General features: G+C 57.8%; 2 protein-coding genes across 12 annotated transcripts in view; one reads left to right on the forward strand and one right to left on the reverse strand.

Annotated features, from left to right (window-relative positions):
• The window catches only part of SOX13 (SRY-box transcription factor 13), a 32,947-nt gene extending 18,090 nt beyond the window's left edge, over window positions 1-14,857 (forward strand). For 4 of the 11 annotated variants that reach the window (XM_085210492.1, XM_085210487.1, XM_085210488.1 and 1 more), the window contains 13 exons: window positions 7,486-7,687; window positions 8,323-8,428; window positions 8,571-8,702; window positions 8,941-9,113; window positions 9,709-9,777; window positions 9,883-9,997; window positions 10,074-10,156; window positions 10,260-10,419; window positions 10,643-10,752; window positions 10,825-10,921; window positions 11,005-11,148; window positions 13,088-13,304; window positions 13,396-14,857. In XM_085210492.1, the coding sequence (XP_085066618.1) occupies window positions 7,487-7,687; window positions 8,323-8,428; window positions 8,571-8,702; window positions 8,941-9,113; window positions 9,709-9,777; window positions 9,883-9,997; window positions 10,074-10,156; window positions 10,260-10,419; window positions 10,643-10,752; window positions 10,825-10,921; window positions 11,005-11,148; window positions 13,088-13,304; window positions 13,396-13,672 (1,884 nt within the window). In that variant the 5' untranslated portion in view covers window position 7,486 and the 3' untranslated portion in view covers window positions 13,673-14,857. Of the gene's footprint in view, window positions 1-1,448; window positions 1,598-1,638; window positions 4,256-7,485; window positions 7,688-8,322; window positions 8,429-8,570; window positions 8,703-8,940; window positions 9,114-9,708; window positions 9,778-9,882; window positions 9,998-10,073; window positions 10,157-10,259; window positions 10,420-10,642; window positions 10,753-10,824; window positions 10,922-11,004; window positions 11,149-13,087; window positions 13,305-13,395 lie in introns of those variants that run through there. The other 7 variants (XM_085210491.1, XM_085210489.1, XM_085210490.1 and 4 more) reach the window with 7 other exon arrangements.
• A 125-nt stretch (window positions 14,858-14,982) lies between these two features.
• Window positions 14,983-23,196, reverse strand: ETNK2 (ethanolamine kinase 2). Its single transcript, XM_010724229.3, has 8 exons — window positions 22,886-23,196; window positions 19,614-19,873; window positions 19,047-19,184; window positions 17,908-18,050; window positions 17,738-17,821; window positions 17,199-17,374; window positions 16,542-16,615; window positions 14,983-16,425 (listed from the first exon to the last, which is right to left on the reverse strand). Exons 1-8 carry the CDS (start codon window positions 23,171-23,173, stop codon window positions 16,353-16,355), a joined length of 1,236 nt encoding a protein of 411 aa, XP_010722531.2. The 5' UTR covers window positions 23,174-23,196; the 3' UTR covers window positions 14,983-16,352.
• Between the last annotated feature and the right edge of the window lie 907 nt (window positions 23,197-24,103).

The raw sequence follows: 24,103 nt of genomic DNA on the forward strand, positions 1-24,103 counted from the left end.
AGAGTCTGCGCCCTTGTGCAATGAAAATAATCCAGGCGGGCCAGTAGGAGCTTGTCTCCACATCTCTCTGCACGGTTTTCATGGTCTGTGATCTCCTCTGAAATGAGCAGGGGAGAGAAAAAGGTGAACCTGACTGTGTGCAGTGGTCGTGGGCTGCGTGGGTGTGATGCAGTGTTGTTGCTCAGAGGTCTGTCCCACAAACAGTCCCTTTCCCAGCACTGGGCTTGGGGTGACCTCCCTGTGCTGGGAGGGACTCTTTGCTGGAGGGGTACAGGGCAATGAGGAACGAGCTCCCCACTGAGTTCTTTGCACGGGATCTCAGATCTGCCCCATAAATCAGGAGCAGCACCATCACGGTGACCGGAGCTCGCAGTAATAAGGGAGAGAAATCCAGCTGAGAGCATTTTCCTTGGGGGTCTCCATCCCGACCCACCTGGCTGTGACTGCTGAGATCCAGGTTCCCTCTGCTTTCCGAAGGAAGCTGCCCATGGTGCCATCAGCTCCTGTCACACCAGCAAAAATCTGTTGCTGAAATGTCAAATGGCCCCAGCAGCTGGGAGGTGGCCGTCACCCCTTCCCCAAGCCCCCCTGGCTGCTGGAGGAGGTGAAGTCCCCCCGGTGGCCTTGATAGAGCCTTTGTGTCCCTGTGGCCAAGCAGCAGCTCGGGTGCATGGGGCTGTTTGCTGCTGTTACAAACCCATACAAGGTGAAGCTGACAGTTTCTGGGGCAATGTGGGTTTCGGAGAGCGGTGCTGGCACGGGCGGAAGCGTGCGGCCGCGGGGTTTGGGGTTTGGTGCTGTCTTCAAGGGGCCCCTGAGCTGCTTTGGGGACATGTATGTGAGCCTGGAAACACCAGAATACCATCGGATCGGAGCCCCAAAGAGGAGACCCCGAAGAGAAGCCGCCCCAGAGAGAGGAGCTCCCAGAGAGAAGCCCCCCAGATAGGAGCACCCGAAGTTGAGTCCCCTAAAAAAGAGATCCCAAAGAGGAGCCCCCAAAATTGAGGCCTCCAAAGAGGAACTCCCAAAGAAGAAACCCCAACGAGGAGACCCCTCAAAGTTGAGTACCCTCCAGAAAGGAGACCTCCGAAGAGGAGTCCCCCAAAGTTAAGTACCCCAAAGAAAAGCCCCCAGAGAGGAACCCCCAAAGAACTCCCAAAGAGAAGCTCCCCAAAAATCTCAAAGCCTAGGAGGCAATTGGAAAAAAGTGCCACTGATGGAAGGTGTAAAATGGCACGAGGTGGTCAGCAAGGGGTGGGAAAAGGGGATTCGTGCCTTGGGAAGCATCGTGCTCCATCCCATCCTTTAGTCCCCAAGTGCTTGGGCTGAGCCTGGCTGAGCTGAGCTCCTTCTTGTTGAGGTGGTGAGCGGGAGAGGAAAGGGGTCAAATGTCTTCACCCCTCCGTCATGCGATTGGAAAGTATTGTTTGTGAACAAACTCTGCCTGGAAACGCTGAGTGAGTGAAATAGCACCAAACCTGCACCGAGATCGGCCTCTGCGATAAACCCGAGGGCTGCTTTGGGGTGAGGAGAAGGCAGAAACTGCAACAAAGAGGACAGAGACGGAGCTCCGTGCGCTCCGGCATCACCGCGCCGGGTGAGTCGTCCCGTCCTCATCTCCGTTATGGGAAAAGTTTCCTTTGTTTGCTCTTTCTTTGCAAATCGATTGCGCTGCAAGGGGCAGAGGGTGGGCAGCTGAGCGCTCTGTGGATGGCTGGGGAGGGTGGAGGGGTCCTGAGGGCTCCTGGGTCAGGAAGGGGTTCTGAGGACCCCCTGTGGTCCTGATCCGACCACCCCTGGGTGCTCAGCACCTGCAGACCCATCTGGGACTTGTGGCCATTCCCCTCTACCACCCATCCAAAGCCTTCCACGAATGACAAGATTTGCGTTAAAAAGTATTTAAAAGGGGAAAAGAGGAGCAGTAGGAAGGGGGTCTTGGAAAATATTACAGCTGTGGGGCTTGTTCTTTTCGCTGTGGTATTTAGAGACCTTCAGGGGTAAAAAAAAAAACCTCTTGAAGACGTGCAAATGAGAATGTTTTGAGTGTCCGACGTGCAAAGCAATGCTGTGCATGGCTGCACGGCTTCCTGCCGTGCTGTGCAGAGCCGGCGAGGACTCGGGGGGATGCTCTGTGCTGTTTGCTCCCTGCCCAGCACATGGTAATAGGGACTCGCCCAACCTCGGTGCCACCTTGTCCCCATACTACCCATGTCCCCGCTGTGTCCTGGTTCCCATCTGGGTGCTTCCAGATCCTTCTCTAAGGGCGTTTTCAAATGCAATCTGGGCATTAAATCCATCCGGCTGCAGAGCTGGCGGTGCGCAGTGCTTTCGCCTTAGCGATACCAAAAGAGAAAGGAAAAAAAAAAAAGAAAAAAAAGAAAGAAATCCTTGAAGATAACCTCACCCCGAGGCTGGGAAGGGGAAATGACCACATGTCCCATTGCCTGTGTCCACTCCCTGTGCCTGTTCCTTGGTGGGTCTTCAATAATTCCAGTGCGCCGATGATCATTCCCCACCCAATAAATCCTGTGGGCAGGAAGGTCCACCTGATGGTCATTTTGATTTTTCCACTACTTAAAGCATCCTATCGCTCGTCCCATCAAAGAAACCCGTGCTGGGGCCATCGCTGTGGACCTCCACCAGTTGATGCCCTGGAAAGGCTCTTGGTGTTGCGTTGGGTTATTTGTGTGGATCCAATGCTGCTACCGGGCATGTTGTGCATGTGTTACATCTTTGGGGTGAATATGGGTACATTGGATGTGATTTAATGCCCCCAGAGCTGTGCTGTGAGGATCATTGCCCCCATCTGGATGTGGGGTGCTGGCAGCAGGGGGAGGTCCTGGCTGAGCCCCTGTGCTGGGGGGGGGGGCAGGAAGGCGCCTCGTGGCAGTGATGTGTCCCTCTGCCATGTTGTATGAAACCAGAGCAGTGTGGTAAGGAGCAGCTTAGGAAGCCCTGTGAGAGCAGAATTCACAGCCAGCTGGAAATTGTGAGTAAAAAGGGCCACCAAGAGCCCGGGGATGTGGTGTGGTTGAGACCTCTGCAGGCAAAGGGATCCATGTGCCAGGGATGGCAGCGCACGGTGTTCACCTCTCACTGTTATTGTGGGGGGTTTTGCTGTCCCGTCCCTACACTGAGCATCCCACAGCACCACTCTGCTCCTCCAGGACCTCCTCTTGCTTTAGAGTTAAAGCTTCCACGGGCTGTGCAGCAACAGGAGCTGTGCAGCAACAGGAGCCGTGCATTTCTACGCTCCACTTGAGCGATGCAGAGTTGGTGCTCCACCCCACCGAGAGCCCCAGCGTGGCAGTGCTGGAGAGCTGAGCACAGCCTCTAGAAGCAAAGGGGGAATCCTCCTCCCTATGGGATATGTGTCCCAGGCTTGACTGAACTGGGAATGGAGGGGATGTGGGCGGCAGCAGGTGCTGGGGTGGCACACAGAGGGGTGACCTCCCCTGCGTGCCCATTGCCAGGAGTTTCCATGATGGCAATTCTGTCACCTTGGTGTCACCGCTGCGCTCTGAGCCCACAGGGACGTTTCCGGAGGCCATCACCCCCCAATCAGAGCCACGGGGAGCCTTCGGGGAACAGACAAAGAGCGCCGTGTTCCGCGTGGGCAGTGGGAAATCCCAGCTCTCACTGGAGCTGTGGTTTTGCCCGTGAGCCCCCAAAGTTTTGCCGAGATGAACCGAGAGCGATGCTCTCCAAACCTCTCCTTTCTTGGCACTGATGTTGCAGCTTTTCAGCAATGCCGGCACTCGGCAGCATGGTGGGAAGGCGGAGGTTGGGACTTTCTGCAGGTGAGGTGTTGCAGAGGATGTGCAAAGCGTCGGCTCGCCTCAGCGCAGAGCGTTTCCGCTGCGGCACTGCTTGGCTTGGCGGGGCCACGTGGAGCTGTGGCTGCCACGAGGTGATGGCAGCTCTGCAGCAGGATGGCTTCAGCCACCCGTGGCTTCTGGGTGACTTCAGTATCCTGACATTCAGGTGTATCTTGGGCTTAAAGCCTGCTTTTTCATGGTCCTACACTGGATGTTTCTGGGCGTGGATCCTCAGGGTGTTTGTGAATGGCTCTGTGAAGGAGCCCCACTGCTGATTCCTGCTTGGCCAGGAGCCACACGGGCTGTGCTTCCAGCTCTGCTGCATCCCCAAAGGTCACCATTTCCTCCTGCTAGTGACAGCACGGCGCTGGGGACAGCAGATATGCCTTAGTGTGGAGTGCCAGAGGTTGGCTGCAATCCCTCGCGAGCTCAAAAAGGTGAGACTTGACCCCATGACCCTCTATTTTTACGCACGCCAGAGCCCCGATCCCAGTGTAGGAAGTGCTGCCCTCTCCCTGCCATGCACCCCGCTGTCCCTGCGTCCCCACGGGATGGCAACCTCGTGAAGTTCCCAGCTGTGTCCCTCACCTCAGCCACCCCCCGGGCACGCAGTGGCCGTGGCAGGAGGAAGCCATCCCTCCTTTTATGTGCGAAGGCACGCTGGGCGGAAACGCTTGGAAAGGGCCCCGAAAGGACATTCCAAGTCTGGCAGGAAAGCAGTCCTCTCGTCTGGCAGGAGACGGGCTATTGTCTGTGCCGGTGACCGGAGGGATTCCTTGAGCCCTGCTTGGAAGGAGAGAACCTGTGTGTGGTTTATTTTTCCCCCTGCTCTCTCTCCTGGGGGTGCTCGCAGCTCGTGCCTGCAGTGCTTTTTTCCCCGCTGCTCTGTGCTGTGTGGTGTTCTCCCCTGTTGGATTTTGTGCTTGGCTACGTTTGGTGCTTTTCCCTTGGCTTGCTGTGTGTGTGGGGAGGTGGAAGGGAATCTATGAACTGATGTTTTTCTGTGTGGGAAGAGGAAAAGAAAAAAGCCAACGGCCTCTTGGCTCCTCTGGTGCATTTGGTGATGGGCAGATGGGGCCGATCCTAAAATCCAGGCAACCCAACTCACCCCATCAGCTTCTGGGATGCTCTCCCGTGTCCCACTCTGTGGGATCCCTCAGTGCTGCCATCCCATGGGGTGGAATTGCCCTGGGCTGAGGAGCAGGAACCCTCAGTTCTGAGCCTGGCGCAGGCTGCACCGCATCTCTGCTGGCTTTTTTCCCCCCTTGCTGCTTTCCAGAGGTGAGTGCTGTGTTCTGCAATGCTGGAGACAGGTGAGTGAATGAGGGGATGCTCTAAGGGTCCAGGGGAGAGCTCAGCAAGAGGCACATTGGCATCACCCGTGGTGCCAGGCTGTTGCTGGCTCTGCCACTGCCCTAACGAGCTGTTCGGCTGTGACACAAACGGGGCAGATAGGATCAGCTCCTACCCAGGAAGGGTGGCACAGCACAAGGGGAGAATTGCAGGATGTGCCATTGAAGGGTACGAATGGAGAAGGAAAAGCCGGCTGTCGCCATCCCCAAACCTCAGCCCTCTGGGCTTTAGCTGGGGCAGCCTGGTTGCAGGTAAGGTGAGCAAAGCGATGTGCACTGGGGTGGGAGCTGTAGGGCTTTGGAAAGGAGCCCCACTCGTGCTGATCTTTGGGTAGACCTTGTCCCCGTGCTTGCACTGTTCGCTGTGGCTCTCCAGGCTGGCACTGCTCATCCGTGCTCTGTTCACTCCATTCCCCTCCGCCCTTCATTAAATAGCAAACATTAAAGGCGAAGATCTCTTACATGAAGATGTATTCCCTGTGCCAAGGCAATTGTTCCTGGCCCTATTGTCTGTGCAACAGAGGAGCCCTTGAGCTGAGCACACCTGAGACAGCCAGCACAGCCCCGCTATGGGAACAAACCCTGTAACAAGATCACCACTCACTTTTCTTCTTTTTCTTCTCCTTTTTTTTAAATTTTTTTTGTTCAGCAAACCGTATAATAATCCCACAATGAGGCCCCTTTCACACGGACCCCTATTAAAGCATCGGCCGTATTTTAAGAGTAAACTTCCAGTGGCACCGGGAGGTGAAGCACAATGGGAAGGTGACCTGACTGAGCGCTGGCACTTTGCTTTTGTGCTCCTCCAGCCTTGGGCATCGCTCTGTGCTGTGCACCGTGTGGGCATCCTTGGGCTGACTGCATCCCTGCTGGAGGGAGGGGAAATGATGGCAGGAACGCATGGAGTGGGGCTTTGTGCCTTCAAAAGGGATGGAAGGAGCACCAACTTTGCTTCTCCTCTCCCATCCCGAGCTCAGCTTGTTGCTGTTGCAGCCCCATGCACGTGGAGCAGCTCTCAGCACCCACCCAAACTCCTCTCTTTACTCCTTCACCAACCCCTGAGCCACAAAAGCACCTGGGGCTGCGCTTTGCTGCCTCAGTTTCCCCACCTGCAGCACTTCAGGCTCTGGGAGACCGCGGAGCACCTGGTTGCACACAGCAACTGAGCACAGCATCCCACTGGCTGCACGCCGGCTCGGTCCTGCTGCCAGCGGCGCCCGTTTCCTCCCCATCCCTCGGGGTGTTTTTATGAGCATCGATCGGGGGGGGGGGGGAGGGGAATGGACTCATTGCTGGGCTGCCCCCCGAGGTGGGCTGGGGGCAGGAAGGGGGAGCGGGCGGTGCTGCAGGATGCGGGCAGATACCGTGCAGGGCTGGAGCTGGGAGGAAGCCCAGAGCCCGGAGAGCACCGTGGGTTTGTTCAGAGAAGGGCAGGGAACTGAGATTAAAAAAAGCCCTGCTAAGATCAGAAACTCTGGCGCGCACAGTGCCCCATTGTTGAGCTGTCACACTTCCCTTTACTTTATTGCTTTTGTCCAACACCCTATTGTTCCACTTCCTTTTGTCCCCTATTCAGAGCCCTGGCTTTTCATTACCCAGCCGGCCTTGTTGTTTTCGTTTCTTTTGTTTGAAGTTCCTGAGAGGAAGGTTTTATTTTCAGCAGTTTGATTAATTCGCAGCTTGAGCCGGGCTTTGTTTGTTGTGTCACCGCTGCCCCAATGGTGCAACCCGGTCCTGTCCTGGGGGCCCCCGGATGGTGGGGTGCAGGCAGGACCCCCTGATGGGTGCAGGGCTGGGGGGTCCCTGCTGGAGGGTGCACACCGTGGCCCCTGTGCCCTTCATCCCGGTGTAAATCCCATCCCTGATGGTCTCCTTCCCCCATTATTCCTCCCTGAAAGGTGAGGAGGGGGCATTTGGTGCTGTTGTTGCTGTGCATTGTGAGGGCTGGTGGTCCGGGGGGGGGGGGAAATCCCTGCTGGGAGTTTGCAGTGGATGCAGTGGGATCCCAGCTTGTCCCATTTGGGGGGACACACACAAACTGTGCCGAGCTGGGGCTGTGTGGGGGACGTGGCTGTGGCACATTGCTTAGGGCACATCCCATGGGAAAAAAAACTGGTTCTGGCCATGCTTGGTGTCCCACTGGATGCCCTTAGGACATTTCTGAACCTCATGGTGTTGATCATGGAGAGCCCTTAGGGCACCCAGAGCTATGCTTCACCACCAGCACAGGGCAAGGCTGGGCAAAGCGGTGCCCTTGGTGTGTGGGGGGGAGGAAAGACCCCCATCTCTCTGCTAACAGCCCCGCTGTTCTGCAGGATGTCCATGAGGAGCCCCGTTTCTCCCCACCTGGAGCTCGATGGGGCGGGCAGCATGGTGAACTGCAGCATCAAGACGGAGGAGAAGAAGGAGAGTGGCTACGAGAGCCCACCAGGGGCTGCTCCCAGCACTGAGCCCCATCCCAACGACCCCCCGGGACCACCAGCAAGAGAGGGCACGGACCCCCAGGCATTGCCACAGGTGGGTCCCATCACTGTGACCGCCTCTGCTCCTGGCCTTGACCGAGCCCTGGTTCCACTGGGTTGGCAGTGCACTGCATCCCACCCCAGGCAGACAGAGGTTGTCGTTTCCCTGAGCTTTTATTCTTCATCCTGAGGAAATGAAGCTGAAACCTGAGGTTCCCCTCAGGCTTTTTGGCTGCTGTCAGTGCTCTCGGGTCAGCCCTGGGATTTGCTTTTGGCGTTCAGCTCTCCAGGGCCACCTGCAGACATCTTCCACTGTCCCCACATGCGGGACAGGGGCCACACTGTTATTTTCCCGTTTTAATTGCTCTCGAGCTTCCTCTCTCTCTGCTCAATATTCTCAGTCCCTGGGCTTGGAGAAGCAGGGCACTCCAAAGAAATAACAGCAACCTCCTGCAAAGCAGGGCTTGGTCATTGAGATGCTTTCAAGCTGGGGAAGTGCTGCAGGAGCGCGTGGTCCAGGATATCACTGAGCACCCATCAGCTCCAAACATCCCATCAGTTCCAAGCGTCCCATTTGCTCCGAGCACCCCATCAACTCTGAGCACCCCATCAGCTTGGTGTCTCCTGCTTGGAGACATGTAGATGTCCCTGTCCATGGGTTCTCCACCGAGTGATGCTCTGTGTGTGCAGGAGTCCTGCTCACCCGCTGGTGATGCGTTGGAGCCGCGGTGCTCAGCCTTCGAGCCAGCTGTTGGCAGCCAGGAGAAGCTGGACTTCAACAGAAACTTAAAAGAGGGTAAGAAAGGTTTCTGGGACCTCTCTATTTTTGGAAAGATTTGGGATTGGAAGAGCCACGGTGCAGAGCTTCAGGCTGTGCTCACCTGGCTCTCCTCTCCCCACTCTGCTCTGCTGACTGCGGTGCCTGCTGATGGTCACAGTGATGCCAACCATTGAGAAATTACTCTCCAGTGACTGGAAGGAGAGGCTGCTGGGCCGAAACGCTGCTGAGACCAAAGAAGTGAAGGGTGAGGTCCTTTCTGTGCCATCTCAGTGCTCTGTGCCCCCCTCAGGTGCCCGCATGGCTTTGTGTTCCCCCATCAATAGGAGGGGAGGTGTGTCTGCAGTGTCGTGTTTTGTGGAGATTCATAGTTTTTTACCCCAAATACTCATTACCCAAAACTGGGCGTTCCTGATAAAACCTTGCTCTGATTGCACAGAGGGATTTTTGAACGCCTCTCTGACCACAGCCCCCACCCGTGGTGGTGATGCTGCTCCCCAAGCCCCCAACTTTGCTTCTTCCCTATGCAGGAACCCAGGAGAGCCTGGCAGAGAAAGAGCTCCAGCTGCTCGTCATGATCAACCAGCTGTCCACGTTGCGGGATCAGCTCCTGACAGCCCACTCGGAGCAAAAGAACATGGCTGCAATGCTCTTTGAGAAGCAGCAGCAGCAGATGGAGCTGGCGCGGCAGCAGCAGGAACAGGTGGGCTCCCAGGAGACCTGTGTCCCTTCAGGGGTCACTTCGGTACCCTCTGACTACAGAGGCAGGACCAGAGGGACAAGGTCCAGGGTACAGAACCCCTCTAGAAGTGGTGAGGAAGAAGCTCTTTGGTATCTGCCCAGAAACCATCCCTGTTTCTGTGCTCATCCCAAGACTTCCCATCCTGCTGCTTGTTATGGGGTGGCTCAGGGTCAAAGCTCTCCATCCCTTATCTACATGTTGAGGATGAATCATAGGAAGTCCTTAATGTGCCCCTTCCTGACTGCCCTCTCCTTTGCTCTTTGAGCATTGATTTCTTCCTCTTATCCCTAATAGTGTTAAGTGTGGGGATGGCATCAGGGTGTGGGTGACCCAGCGGTGCCAAGTGCAGGGATGGCATCTCTGGCACACGGTGTATGGGTGATGGTCCTTCCTGGTGCATTTCTCTCCCTGTGGCCCTTGAGACATCTCCTGTGCCAACCACAGGAGTCCACCATGCCCTTGGGAACATCCCTTTTGGATTTGGGCAGCTCGTGCCCCACGGGGGCTCAGGAGCCCCTGTTCCCATTGCTCAGCCCCTCTGCCTCCTTTCTTCCAGATTGCGAAGCAGCAGCAGCAGCTCATCCAGCAGCAGCACAAAATCAACCTGCTGCAGCAACAGATCCAGGTAAAGGTGGGGAACACCCCTGTACCCACCCGCAGAGCCAGACAGTGGGGACACCGCCCAGCTACGCCATCCCACAACCATTATCCGTGGTGCTCTTTCCTCCAGCAGGTCAACATGCCCTACGTCATGATCCCTGCCTTCACCCCCAGCCATCAGCCCCTTCCCGTGACTCAGGACCCCCAGATAGCTCTGCCCATCCAGCCCATCCCCTGCAAGCCAGGTGAGCCGTGTCCCCAGGGCGCAGGGATGCCTGCGGGATGCCCTTCATCCCCCAACACTTCCTCTGTTCCCTGCAGTGGATTACCCCGTGCAGCTGCTGCACAGCCCTCCTCCTCCCACGCTAAAGAGACCCAGCGGCTCTGGCCACCTCCAGATGCAGGTATGGCCCCAAAGTGCCTCTACAGCCCCAGAGCTCCCACCGTCCCCCTGCACCTGGTTGTGCCAGGGGCTGTACATCACACCCTGCCTTCCCTCTGCCCCAGGAGACCTCGCAGCCGCTGAACTTGACGGCCAAACCCAAAGGCTCCGAGCTCCCCAGTGCCTCCAGCTCACCCAGTTTGAAGATGAGCAGCTGCCAGTCCCTCACACCGAGCCATGGGGCTGTGCGAGACCTGCAGAACAGCCCGTCCAACCTGCCCTTGGGTGGGTTCCCATCACCTCCACCCATGGAGGGTCCTAAAACCTCCCCACAACACCTCCCAGAGGCAGCAGACAGCTCTGCTCCTTGGAATCCCACCTTCTTGGGGTGCTCTGGGTGCACCATGCCGCCCCACAGGGCCACGCAGCCCCATTTTTTGTTGGCTTGGGGATAGGCATTATGGGATTTCGGGGTGCTGACGGGTGCCCCGGCCTGGTTTCCCACCAGGATTCTTGGGCGAGGGCGATGCCATCACCAAAGCCATCCAGGATGCACGGCAGCTGCTGCACGGCCACAGCGGTGCCATGGAGGGAGCGCTGAGCCACCCTTACCGCAAGGTGAGCCCAGACTGATCCCCCCCACCCCTCCATCACTGCACCCCACGATGACTCCATCCACTCTTCCTGCAGGACCACGTTGGCATCGATGCTTCCCCTGTGAAGGAGCGGATGGAGGAGGCACCCACACACCGCCTGGATGAGTCTCTGCTGAGCTGTGAGATGGATGGTATGGGGACGGTGGGTGCCGTGGGGCAGAGCCACGTTGCTCCTTCCTCCTGCTCTGACCCAGCCTTTGGGTTCCTCTCGTAGGAACGCGGCATTTCCCCGAGTCCAGGAACAACAACCACATCAAACGGCCCATGAACGCCTTCATGGTGTGGGCGAAAGATGAGAGGAGGAAGATTTTGCAGGCGTTCCCAGATATGCACAACTCCAGCATCAGCAAGATCCTGGGTGAGTGCTTTGCATCCACCCTGCGTCACCGTGTCTGGGTGGGGGATCCCAACTGTGGTGTGGGATGGAAAGGAGAAGGAAACCCTTCTCTGCACATCCCACAGCACTGGGGGGCCATGATATCAAATTGACAAAGGTGTGCAAAGAGGAACCAGAGGCTGAGGCAGCAGCAGGAGCACAGCGCATGCTCAGGGTGAGGGTGGACCTGGACCCACTGCTGGGTTCCTTGGTTCTGCTCTGAGCAGCAGGTCATGGGCATCCTTTGGGGCAAGGATCTTTAGGGCAAATGCCCCCCTATGCCAAGTTCCAGAGCCCAGCACTGTTTCATTGCTATCCTCCACCAAGTGCAGCTCTTTACTTGCCACCCCTTTACCCCCACCGATGCTCCCTGCACCCCATGCTGCTGTATCCCCAGCTGGACAATTTTGCACCATCCCCAGTTACCTGGCAGCATCCTCCAGCCCTGTCCCCCAGCCCCCCACCTGCTGTCACCCCAGCCCTGGGGCAGCCTGTTTCACCCCGGCTATTAAAAGTAATCGGTGTGGTCTCCCAGTAGCCCATCTGAAGGCTCACACACTTCGCTCCGCCGCTGCCTCGTTTTAGCAGCTCCGCTCGTTAAAAAAGAACCGAAACAACCTCTGGGCTTCTCCCTTTGAAAGAGCACGCAGGCAGGATCTGCTCGCAACCGCTGGGGGTCGGAGGGGGGTCTGGCAGTAGACGTGTGTGGTGTTCTGGTTGCTGTCACATTCAATCTCCGTGGCTTTAAATAGCTGGCGCAGTTCTGCATGGGGAGCCGGAGCTGCTCGCTGTTCACTGGGGCAAATTTAACCTGCAGCCGAGCGGGCTGGGACTGGTGCTCACTTGAGGCTGGGAGTTTTGGTTGCTGTGTGCTCTCCTGTGTGGCTGCTGCTGAGACTGTGGGGCTCAGGCAGCACGAGGGGCTGAGCAGGGGGACGATGTGGGGTGTGTGTGGCTCCGTGCCTCGATTTACCCAGAGTACCCAACTGGTGGTGCAGGGGAAGGAGATGAGCTCTAGGGGATGGAGACCCGAGGGAGGGTTTAGGGAATGGGGGATGGGGACTCTGGAAGTCTGAGGCCATAAGCACTGCTAGCATCATCATCAGATGAGGATGCTCAAGGCTCTCTTGTTGGTTCTGAGCATCTCTAAGGGTGAAGATCCCACGCTCCTCATGGACCTTCTCCCAGGGCTGCCCCACTCCCAGCAGGATGAATTGTTTCCTCATGCTCAGCTGTAATTTGCCTTTCACCTGCTGCCTCTTGTCCTTCAAGGTCCACCGGTGAGGAGAGCTGGGCTCACTCTTCCCCATGTGCCCTTTAAGCAGTGGAAGCTGCATTTAAAGCCCCTGCTTTCTCTTGGACTGAGCCATTCCAGATTCACCCCGTGGTGCAATCATGCGATCCCTCCAGCATCACCATCACACCCCAGACCCGGACATGGGTCTGGCTGTAGCCCCCAATCCCATCCCTCCCCTCCCCTGTCAGCAGCCTTGTGCTGGGCTCCCCTTTCCCCTCCTGCCTTGGGTGCAGGTGGTGACAATGCAGGTCAGCCTCTGGAGAATCCAAGTCACACACCAGGACAGCCTATTGCAGCCACAGCAGCCATTTGGAGAGGTACCCCAGGAGGTCAGTGCTGGGGACAATGCATGGCAGGGATCCCAGGGGTGCCACCAACCCCAATCCTGGCTCCTATCTCACTTAAGGGCCCCACAGTCGGGGGATATGTCCCACTGCTGCACATTCAAGTGTAGTGTGTGCATAGGGCGGCATGTGAACACTCCTAGAACCACCGAATGGCTTGGCTTAGAAGGAACCTTAAAGATCATCTAAATCCTTGCCATGGGGTCGTGCACACGGATCTGCATGGGGAAGCTGCAGTGTGGCAGTGGCTAAGCACACCCTGTGGCTCCTCTGTGCCCAGGTTCCCGCTGGAAGTCGATGACAAACCAGGAGAAGCAGCCCTACTACGAGGAACAAGCCCGGCTGAGCCGGCAGCACTTGGAAAAATATCCCGACTATAAGTACAAACCCCGACCCAAACGCACGTGCATCGTGGAGGGGAAACGGCTGCGCGTGGGGGAGTACAAAGCGCTGATGAGGAACCGGCGGCAGGATGCCCGGCAGGGCTATTTGATAGGGTAACACAGAGGGATGCCCTGGGGGCAGCGAGGGGCTCGCCCCGCTCCCGTCCCGCTGATGGCATCCCCCTCCCTCCCCCTTATCCCGCAGTCCCCAAGGCAGCCAGCTGCCCCCCGGCTCCTCGGATGTGCTGTACCCTCGGCCGGTGGGCATGCAGCTGCCGTCCCCGCTGATGGAGCATTACCTGCCCCGTGGTGTGGACCCCAGCATGCCCGTCATCGTCAGCGCTCGTAGCCTGAAGGAAGGTGACGGCGGAGGGGACGATGGGCACTCGGTGGCGGATGGTGAGATGTATCGCTACAGCGAGGAGGAGGACTCGGAGGGAGAGGAGAAGAGCGATGGAGAGCTGGTGGTGCTGACAGACTGAAGGGACGGGCGGGGGGCAGCGGGGCTGGCTGGCACCAGGCGCCGGTGGCCCCCGATGCGGTGCAGGCAAAGAGCCAGCAGCTGCAAGGATGAGATGAGCAGCGGTGGGTGATGGTGGGGGTTTGGGTACAGCCGTTGCAGCTGTAGGGAATGGGGCTCCGCAACATGGCTGAGAGCTGATGGCTCAGGAACCCCGCAGCCCCCAGTAAGGACCTGAGCAGAATGGGACACGGGAAACCTCCAGCCCTCTATTCCCTATCTGTGCCACCTACCAACGCCTGGCCACGAGGTCACCCATAAGCTCTGCTCAGCGCAGCCCTCCCCACCCTACAGCAGTTCCCCGTTCCAGCCTGCCAGTGAATTCCCATGGAGCCTTTTTTAGCTCTTGCCTGACCCGAGTGCGAGCTGAGGGCACTGAGGAGCCCTTTATGCTCCCGACGCTCTGTCCCACTTTGTAAATAAAGCGGGTGCTGTTCCCTGGCTGTGCCCCAGCCCTCGGGCAGCTCCGGTGCACAGCACTGCTCTGGGTCCACGCATCCCCAGGTGCCTCCTTTGCACCGCAGCTCTGCGAGCGCAGGCTTCACCCCATGCATCATGGAAACAGCAGAAAGGGGGGGAAGGGGAGGGGTGGGGGGGAGAGGAAAAAATAGCAGCGATTTAAAGGGAAAAAAAAAAAAGACAAAAACAATAATACCTGGCTCTGCTCAGCACCCGTGCACCCAGCGCAGGGTTTGCATGCGGGTGCAGCACTGGCTGTGCATGCAGCACTGGGAGCAGCACGGAGCTCCTGCACCGCCGTGTGGCAGCAGCCAGGCACAGCCCTGCTGCGTGCATCACACCTCTGCTAGGGGCTGCAGCAGCACTGCTGCTCCCTCGCACTCCAGGGCCACAGCAGCCGGTGGGGGTCCTTTCTTTTTACCCACCCCCTTCTCCCTTCCCCTTTTCTCAGTGCTTTATTTATTCCCCCCATGGCACAGCTCAGGCTGGGGGCTGGATGCGGCCGCGCGCACCGAAGGGGCAGCTCTTCCTCTCTCTCTCTCTTTTTTTTTTTTTTTAAAGACTGTAAATATAGATAGAGCTTTATTTTGTTAATAAGACGAGTAACTTAACCTGTATATTTCACATACTTGTTTACAAACTGCCCTCCCCACCCCTTGGCACAATAAAGATGATGTTTTGGAGCTGAGCTCAGGGCTGGGTCTGGCCAACCCAAGGGCTTGGGATCCAGGCTTCCAGTGTAGAGATCTGGGGGCTTCTTTCCCCCTTCCCACCCCTCTTCCTGCTCCCTACGATGCTTTCCCTGTACTGTTCCACTGCTCTTTCCCTTGCCCTCCCCTCCCTTCTTACCTGTCTCATCCCCACATTTGGGTCTCAGCCTCCTCTGCCCGCTGCCTCCTGCAGCCAAATGCTGCACACTGCCCTGCCTGGAGCAGGGACACTGCTCTGCCAGGGGGGAACAGCAGCAGCAAACCCTGTGATGAGAGGCCCTCTCAGCTCCTGCACCAGCCCAAGTCCTGAACCAGGCACCACAGATCCATTGGCCCCCGATTTCCAGCTACCAGCAGCTTTTATTTTGCACCAAAACAAACACCAGATGCAACAAAAGTCACGGGTTTTTGCTGGGTTAGGTTCCTGTGCCCTGGCAGAGGGGGGCAGACGCTTTGTCCCTTGGCATCTGCCAAGTAGCCAAGGCAAGTGACCGTGTCCCCCAGCCCCCACCTGATGCACCACCACTGTCATGAGCTGGGCAGTGCTCAGTGGGGTGGGCTCATCCTTGCAGAGGGGACAACAGCCAAATGCCAGCTGAGGACAAAGCTGTGCCCACTTCTAAGGCCAGCTCGGCTCCATCCACCTCCTGCCAGGGTATCTCATGTGGGCCCCCAGAGCTGCACCGGTGGGGGGAAGAGTGCAGGGATGGGGCAGCCACACTCCATACCTGTGGCTGCACTGAGCCCCCCATTACTGGGGGATATGGGAGGTGACAGGGCTGGGAGCCCCTCTGCTGCGCTGTGGGATGCTGCAAGTGAAACTGGTGGGGCTGTGGGGAGGTGCAGCCCCAGGTTGAGCACAGAGCAGTGCTTGAAGCACTGCTGAGGATGCTGCTTTCGCTGCCTTGCAGTGCCATGGCTCAGCCTGGAGCTGGATGGCAGCAGCACCCATCCCACTTGGAAAAGATTCCCCAGCTCTGGGGTGAACACAAACCTATGGAGGGTGGTTTGGAGGGGCGAGAGCGCTGAGCAGGCAGGGCAGAGAGAACAGAGGGAACAGTGAAGCCAATAGGCACAGTGTGAGCACGGGGCAGCTAAAGCAACCCAGCAGTGCTCAGTGCTGAATGGATGGATCAGGGGGGTCCGATTTCCTCCCAATGCCAGGCCCAGCAGCAGCAATGCCAGCAGGACACGGGGCTGCCAGGCAGCAGGGTTGAGCCAGGCTCGCTGTAAGGCGGTGGTGAGATGTCCTTGTGTAGGCAGGGACCCCTCCGTGGTCCTCTCGAGCATCTCACGGTCCAGTCTTGGGTATGTCCAGGGTCTCCTTTAATCGGTGGCTGGGGTAAAGCTCCTCTTCCCCCTTCCCACCATCGGGACCTGCCCTCACCCCTGGGCGGGGAGGGGGCGAGGGAGGTGCCGGGGCTGTGGATGCAGCAGGGACAAAATAACTCAGGGTCCCAAGGGCCAGGGCTGCTATTTGGAGATCTGCAGGGCTGTGACCACCGGCTTCATCTTGAAGTACTGCCTAAACCTTAGCTTTGCATATCTGCCAAAAGAGGGATGGACATGAGACACGCAACCAGCCAGGGTTTTGGGATCCATCCAGTATTGAGCACTTGGACATTGGTCTCCTCAGCTCTGCAGAGCTCAGCACGGACTCACCTTAAGAAGTTAAAGTCTATGGTAGAGTATTTATCCTGGATCAGGCCCCAGCATGCCCAGAGGAAATGGGATGCCTGCAACAGACAGAACAGGGATCAGAAGCAGCACAGCCCAGGTGTGGATTTCTATAAGCTCCTAAGGTGGATGGCAGCCCAGGTGAGGAAGGATGCTGAGCAGCAGCGCAGAGTGCTCAGGGTACAGCTCTGCTGCTGGAAATCCCTCCTGACCCCACAACCAACATGAGATTTGGCCATGCTGGGACAGGTCCCTGCTGCAGCAAACAGCTCTGCTGGAAGGCGTGAGGGCAGAGCACAGACGTCCCAGCACACAGCTCCCTGCCTCAGTTCAAAGGGCTGCAATTCAGCTGTCAGATACAGGCAGCTCCTGCTTCAGCCTCTCTGCAAATCCTTTTTGTAAATGTTCTTGGCAAAAGCAAGCTGCTCAGGTTGCCAACTGGGACTCTGCAATCCCAGTGTCCTCACCCAGCACTATCTCTGACCTTGCCCTGGAGCTCAGCACCTCCGAGCACAGCCAGGCTCTGTGGGGCGGCCACCAGCCCTCACCCCAGCAGCACCTGAACCCTGCGATTGAAAAGGAGAACACAGGGACCAAGTCATAAAACCATGACATCAGCTCCTTCCCACCTCCAGCACTCACCAAAGAAAACTTGTTCACTTGCACATAGAGAGCCTCCAGCTCCTTCTCGGACACGGTGACCCCATTGCCTCCCTGGGCCCCTTGGGTGAGCTGCTTGTAGGCTTGCAGGTAGGAGTGCAGCCACTGCAGCTGGGTCTCCTTGCTGGGGTACAGGCGGTAGTCCACCTCCTTCACACCTGCAAGAGGAGAGGGGCTATAGGTGGCCACAGGGTGGTTCTTTCAGGGCACACTGATGTGGCCGAGGTGTTCTCCCCATGTGAGTGAAACGACTGCAGCTCTGGGCTTGCACAGAGTGTTCAGCCTTCTGATTTGAGGCACCCACGTGGTTAACAGAGCTAAGTTCTTGCAGGCATCACACCTCAACCAGTGGATCAGGGCAAGCAGAGATGCTGCTTTGCACATCACCCAAGGAACTGCGTCCATTTCCCATCGTGGCTCAAGAGATGCAGCTCCTCCTTCATTCCTCGAGGATGGGGAGATAGTGGGGAGTTGCCCCAACCCAGGGGGAGCTTCAGAGCCACGGATAGGAGCCAGCTCACCTGCAAACTCATTGAAGTGGTTCCCAATGTCAAAAGCCTGGTAGTTGTACCCAGTGTATTCGTAGTCGATGAAACGGACACGCTCTGCAAAGCAAAGCAATGGGTTGGGGCTGGAGCCATCAGCACCAGGGAGGGAGGAACAAAGCGGCCCCTCTGCTGCTCCCACTGACCTTGAGATCTGTTGTAGATAATGTTCTTGCAGAGGAGGTCATTGTGGCACAGCACGATGGGGGAGCCCAGCTGTGAGAGTGTGTCCTTCATCCAGGCCAGCTCATGTTCCAGCATCTCCAGGCTGGGCATGTCCTGGTGGAGGCTGGGGAAGGGGAAGGGGAAGAATCACTTCTGCTCATGGGGACCTCCATAGGGGCATAGGGGAAGCGTTGCCCCCACTTCCCTCTGTGCATGTTATAAATTAGTTCGTTAGTGACACAGAGCAGTTATTGGTACGGAAGCTCAGCTCGGGTACTTGGTGCATCCTCCGTGGTCCCCAGGGCACCTGGCACGGCCTCAGCCATTCCCTTCATCTCTAAGACCGACCCAAAGGTGATGGGAATTTTCTGAATCCTCCAGGCCCCACACTCAGTAACCTCTGCAGCTGTTCCAAGAATGGAGCACGTTAATAATTAGCACATTGGCTGCATGTAAGGTGCAGAGTTGGGTAAAGCACTGGGAACAGCCCTCCGTCCCATCCCAGGGACGGGGTTAATTATTTGCCTGATTTGGGGTTCATTCACCTCCTCCACCTCTGGGGGCTGCCTGCACCCTTCCACAGAGCTGATGTGCCCTCACTCACCTGACACGAACCCGGGCTCCCAGCATGGCATTGCCCTCCCAGCAATTGGATGAAGCGCTTTGAAACGGGGCTGGGCTGCCAGCATCCCTTCCAGCAGTGCTAGCAGAACCCTGCTGCTCAGACCCTACTGTAAGAAGGGCTTTGGGCTCCATCTTTTTTCTAACGATGGCATAAAACACGGGTGAGATTCACAGGGAGGAGGAGGGTTATCACAGCACATGGGTGTCTGTGACTCAGGTCAGATGCTGCCATAGCACAGAGCTCCTCTTGCAGCGAGCAGCTGGAGGTGCCTCCATCCCATGAGCCCCCCAAGCTCTCGGGTTTGTCCACAACCTTGTTCATGGAGGAACCACAAGCCACAGGTGGCCAGCGCTCCCCAAGCCCCTGCTCACAAAGCCCAGACTCCAGCAGAGGCTTTACCTGGAGACCCACGTCCCATAGGAGGAAGACCTACAGATGGGTGGGCAGTGGGTGCCCAAGCCAGAGCCTGGCTCTTTGGGATCCCTCTGCCTTTACCTGGGGTTGGGTACCTTTGGGCTGAGGTCCATCTTCACGAGGGTGAGGTATTTGTGCAGCTTCTGCCAGAGGATGGGCTTGGGGAGGCTGCCGTTGGCGTGGATGGTGTGCACCCTGGCCATCTCCTGGGCCACCAGCCTGGAAGTGAGCAGAGGTGTGATTAAGAGTCTGAGCTGGGGAATGGAGCTGGCTCAACAGAGATGCCCCAAAACACACACACAGCCCAGCCAACTCCCTGTTTCATGCAAGTCCTGAGCCTCTGAAGGATCTCAAACGCCCATCTGGGGCAGCATTCACCTTTCCAAGGTGAGCTCAGACAGAAGCCACGATCCTCATGCATTCTCCTTTCACAAAAAGCTTTAAAATCACAGCTGCTGACTTGGCCCCACCTGGGTGCACAGCACTGGGAATTCGGACCCCATCACCACCCAGGTTTGAGCAAGGGAAGGATAGGACTGGAGCACCTGGGTGCCAGTTTTGGAGCAGGAAGAGAACTGAAAATATGGTCCCACTTCACCCTGCTTCCTCCCTGACCCCATATGACCCAGCACTGGGGGTCCCACACACCTGAAGATGCGGGGGTCCCGCACGTGGTCGGGCCCCAGGGCGATGCCGGGCAGGAACTCATAGCAGAGCCCATTCTGGAAGGCGCAGTAGAGGTCAGGGGCACAGCCATGGGCATGCAGCACCTGGAAGTTCCTCAGCTCCGTCTCCCGGTCCACGAAGAGCTCCGTCTTTCTGCCATAGACACGGACCAGCACTGCATCTGCCATGTCCTCGTCCGTGTAGCAGGCCACCAGCTTGTTGGTGATGCCATCGGTGAAGAGCTGCAGGGGAGAAGGGGCGGCAGAGCGATGCCCGCACGTCCCTGCCGTGCGGGGTGGGCACTGGGAACCCCCTTCCTCATGGCACAGATACAGCAGTGGGAGTTACAGGCAGTGGGGAAAGGGGAACACGCAGCAGTAGGATAGCAGGAAAAGCTCCTGTGGGAGGTGGCACGAGATTGCACGGGGTCAGGCACAACCTGCATGGGCATAAGGCTTCAGCTGCACCAAACTGTGAGTGTTTCTGGGGGGAAACCCACTGCTGTTTTTCACCTTGGTGCTCAGGGGCAGTAAGATGTGCTGCAAGCACACCCGGCATCTCAGCGACCCTGGGAACCGGTCCCAAAAAAACCTTTTTGGCAGAAACCACCAATGGCACAGCAAACAAGGCTGAGCAAACACCACCACCCCATCTCCTCCTCCTGACCCTCCCCGCGGGGCCACGAGTCGCTGATAGGCAGGGACGTCTCTGCTGGGGACGTCTCTTGTCATTGCTCTGATGGTTCCTCACAGATGGAAAGAGAGTTTTGTTCTCCCGGAGCCCCGATTTGGCCGCCTGCCCGCGCACATGCGGGCCCCGTTCCTCCCGCGCCGGGGTCCTCACCCTGTCCTGGGCTGCAGCACGGAGCAGCCGCCATCTCCACGGGTATTACGAGGGGTTTGGGTTCCCATCACAAAGGCAGGATGCTCAGCCACAGAGGGGAAGCATCCCCGGTGTGTTCTCCCTTTATCTCCTCGCTGTTTGGCGAGACGGAGCCGGTGCGATGCTGGGAGGGTGCGTGGTAGGGAGCAGCGATGCTCGGGGGTGGGACAGCTAATTTTAGATGGCTCACTCGGCAACTCACGCTCCTATGTGGGGTGCCTATATATAGGGCTTCCCTATGCAGCCTGCCGAGGGAAACTCTGCACTGGAATTACACAGCCAGGCGTAACGGGCTGCGGTGTCCATCATCCTCACACCCCGCAGCTGGGCAGGGTGATGCTGCAAGCAACCAAGCTGCAATTCCTACCCGGCCAATCTGTGTTCCCACCATGATTTCAGCTCTCCTTACCCTGCCAGGCTCCAGAAATGCAGCACGCAGCAGATGCTGCAGCGCTGTGCTGACGTCTGCCAGCTGCACGTGCACATCTACAGGTGAGCAGCTCCTCCTCGAGGTGCTCAGCGCTGCCTCCGTGCCAGGTCCATGCACTGCCTTGTTTTGCTGCCTCATGGCCCCATCAGCCCTTTTCAGTGGATTTAATGGGATTACAGAGCCTTATCCCCTTTGAATTCCAGGCCATTGATTTTGGAGACTTGCACACATGTGGCTCGGCAGCAACCTGCATGCCCATGCATGGTGTGTGTGTAAGGGGAAAGCAGGTGTGAGTGCACCAGGAGCTGTGCAGCAGCCCCAAGCCTTGTGCAAAGATACCGAAGAGGTGCAGCTCTGTGCCTGCTTGCTCCCTCCTGCAGCCCTGTGTCCCCATGCCCACGCTGGCTCTCCTTGAGCACCAAGCACATCACAGCAGCGCTGGCCCTTATTGCAGCAGAGCACCTTGCTGCCAAAGTTAGGCTAAAACAAATCCTAGGAGGGACAGCAGAGCCCTCTGCCATGCCTGTATCCTTTCAGTGTTGCTGTTTCCCTTCGAAGGTATTTATGCTGGTTGAGTCACTGTGACACCACACCAGCATGGAGATACGCTGCCCAGGAAGCAGAACCAAAAGGATGAGGAGCAGCACAACCTACAGTGCATGGGGCTGAGGAGCCTGGCAGTTGGATGAGGCCGAGCACCCGACCTCCTTGTTTTCTGCACCCTGTCCCAAGTGCCGGGAGGGTTTTCTATGCTGCAGGCACAGCCTGGTACAGTCCCTGCAGGCAGCTGTGCCCCAACACTGCACACCGAGGCGGTGTGAACCAGGCACTGCTCCAGTCTGCAGAGGGAAGCTAACAGGAACGCTAATAGGAACCAGCTGAGAACAACGCACCGCTCCAATCCTCTCCCAATACCTCTTGCAGAGAGAAATGCAACCAGAGGATTTCCCCTTGATGTCTCCTAAGTATTCTTTTATTCTTTTTTTTTTTTTTGGTCTTTTCTAAATTAAAAACATTCACAGCACACACAAGCTGCTGCTGAACGCAAACTCCTCTCCATTCCTGGGCAGAACCTGGCCGCCACAAAGCTGTGGTCCTGCTCCCTCCAGGCTCCCCGTAAGCACCACAGAGCTGTGCGAGGTGCTGCACAGCGCCTGGGACATTTCCTGCCCTCCCAACTATGCAGCCTGAGGAACTCGAACTCCAAGCTTCCTGTCCCTTACCATCTGCCCTTTCGTATGCATTTTCCTGCAGCTTCTTGGATTTAATTACACTTGGCTATTAATACATTTTTAATGGCACTCCAGGCACACAGGAAGTGTGTGCCTTCAGAGGACATGCATGCACACGTACGCGTGGTTGAGTGCATCCAGCTCTGCTGCCTGCCTGCTCCATGCCCATCCCAAGACATCCCATGGCACTGCAGCCCCCAGCAGCCTCCTTTCTGCACCCCACACCTGGGCAGAGGCTTGGAGGAGAAGGACAGGTGCTGCTGAGTCCCAGGAACTGCTGTGCCAGCTTGGGACAGGTGAGCCTTGCTCTATGCAGGATGTCAGCATCCATCCCAACTTGCTCTGTGCAAAGGAACCGACCTGGTAAAAGTGCAAGCCTGCTGAGCCACATGAGCCCTGCAGCTGTGACGTGTGGTGTCCGGTGGCACTGCCATGCAGTGCAGCACCTGTGGGGTAATGCCGGGGGGTTGACAGCACGACCCCCAACCTGCAGCCCCGAGAGACCTTCTGCATCCACAGTCCCCATTCCGTGGCTCCCCACGGTGTCCCCAAAGCCTGTGTGTGTGTGGGGGGGGGCTCGGCGTGCAAGAGCCTTGCACACCTGCTCAGCCCCTGAGAGGACGGGGCACCGGTGTGTCATACCCCCCACGTCAGGCCCTACAGCATCCTACAGCCCCCCTCACGGGACCCCCTCCGTGCACCCCCCGTACCTTGGTCTTCACCCTGGCCGGCTCCCAGCTGGGTCTCAGCTCCCGCATCAGCCGCAGCGCTCCGGGCAGCACGTCTCCTTCATCCACGAACACACCGAGCTGAAGCACGCCGGGAACCCCACGACTTCCACCTCCACCGCCTCCCCGTTCCGTATCCCAGCAATCCGGGCAGCGGCCGGGCGGTACGGCCATCCCCGGCTCCGAACGCCCCGATCCGCGGCCCATGTGCCGGGGGCTGCCGCGGGGCCGGCGGCCGCGGGGAGGAGCCGCCCGCCGTTGGGAAGCCATGAGTCACCGGCCCGCCTCCCGCCGCCCGCCTCCCGCATCAGCGCCCGCCCGCATTGTGAGGTCAGCGGGACCCGCACCGGCCCCGCATCGGCCCCGCTCCGAACGCTGCGCTCGCCGCCTCCGGGCATCTCCGCCCCGCGCACCTGCGGGCTGCGTTCCGAAGCCTCTCGGCAGTGCTGACGTTTCTGGGGGATTTGGGATCGGGGCTTAAATGTGAGCTGAAGGAGGTTGGAGCAGGGCTGCGGCGAGGGGTCGGGATGGGGTTGGGAGGGGATGCGGCACCCCGAGGTGCAGGTTGTGCCCTGAGGTAACTGGGTGGCATCCTATGGTTTGGGGATTGGGTGATGCGCAGCCGTTGAGTTGGATTCAGGCAGTCTTTTCCAGCTCAAAAGTTGGACTCTGTGATTTGTTTGTGTCCCTTTCAAATCAAAATACTCTGTAATTCTGTCGTCTCCACCAGGAGCTGCGCTCAGTGGGTCCCATCCAATCCAAAAGCTGACATCTGGGTCCCTTCCAAATCAAAAAATCCTATTCTACAGTCTTAACATCTCCACCAGTTCTCTGTGCTGTCCTCTCCGGACCCAGGCAATGCACTCACCTCACATCAACTGGGATTTACAGGCGAGCTGCAGAGAGGTTGAGTGGTTAAAGACAGAGCATCACCCACCCGCCGGCCCCACTGACACCACTGCAGCCTCAGTTCATTATCATAGGAAATAACAACGGCTCCGAGCACAGAATGCCCCCTCCAAAGTTTACAGCTGGCTGCGGCTGCAGCCGACTAAATGGACCATGGAGACTTGGGGAAAATCGTTCAAGGAAGGGGAAGAAAATAAACCAGTTCCCTGCGTTGCTATATATAGAGTGAGCGCTGTCAGTTTTAATAGGATGGCCGTAATTGCTCCGGTCTCTTTGCTGGGCCGAGCGTGG

This window comes from Meleagris gallopavo, chromosome 28 (genome assembly GCF_905368555.1).
Source record: "Meleagris gallopavo chromosome 28, MGAL_WU_HG_1.1, whole genome shotgun sequence".
Taxonomy (NCBI): Eukaryota; Metazoa; Chordata; class Aves; order Galliformes; family Phasianidae; genus Meleagris; species Meleagris gallopavo.

Bases quoted from the DNA above. Each gene is read 5' to 3' on its own strand.
- ETNK2 (XM_010724229.3), bottom strand. From the start codon at position 23,173: ATGGCTTCCCAACGGCGGGCGGCTCCTCCCCGCGGCCGCCGGCCCCGC. The intron at 19,185-19,613 runs GTGTGTGGGACC...GCTCACTTCCAG, and splicing joins CGGGACCCCCGCATCTTCAG to GCTGGTGGCCCAGGAGATGG. The intron at 17,375-17,737 runs GTGAGCTGGCTC...CTCCTCTTGCAG, and splicing joins CCACTTCAATGAGTTTGCAG to GTGTGAAGGAGGTGGACTAC.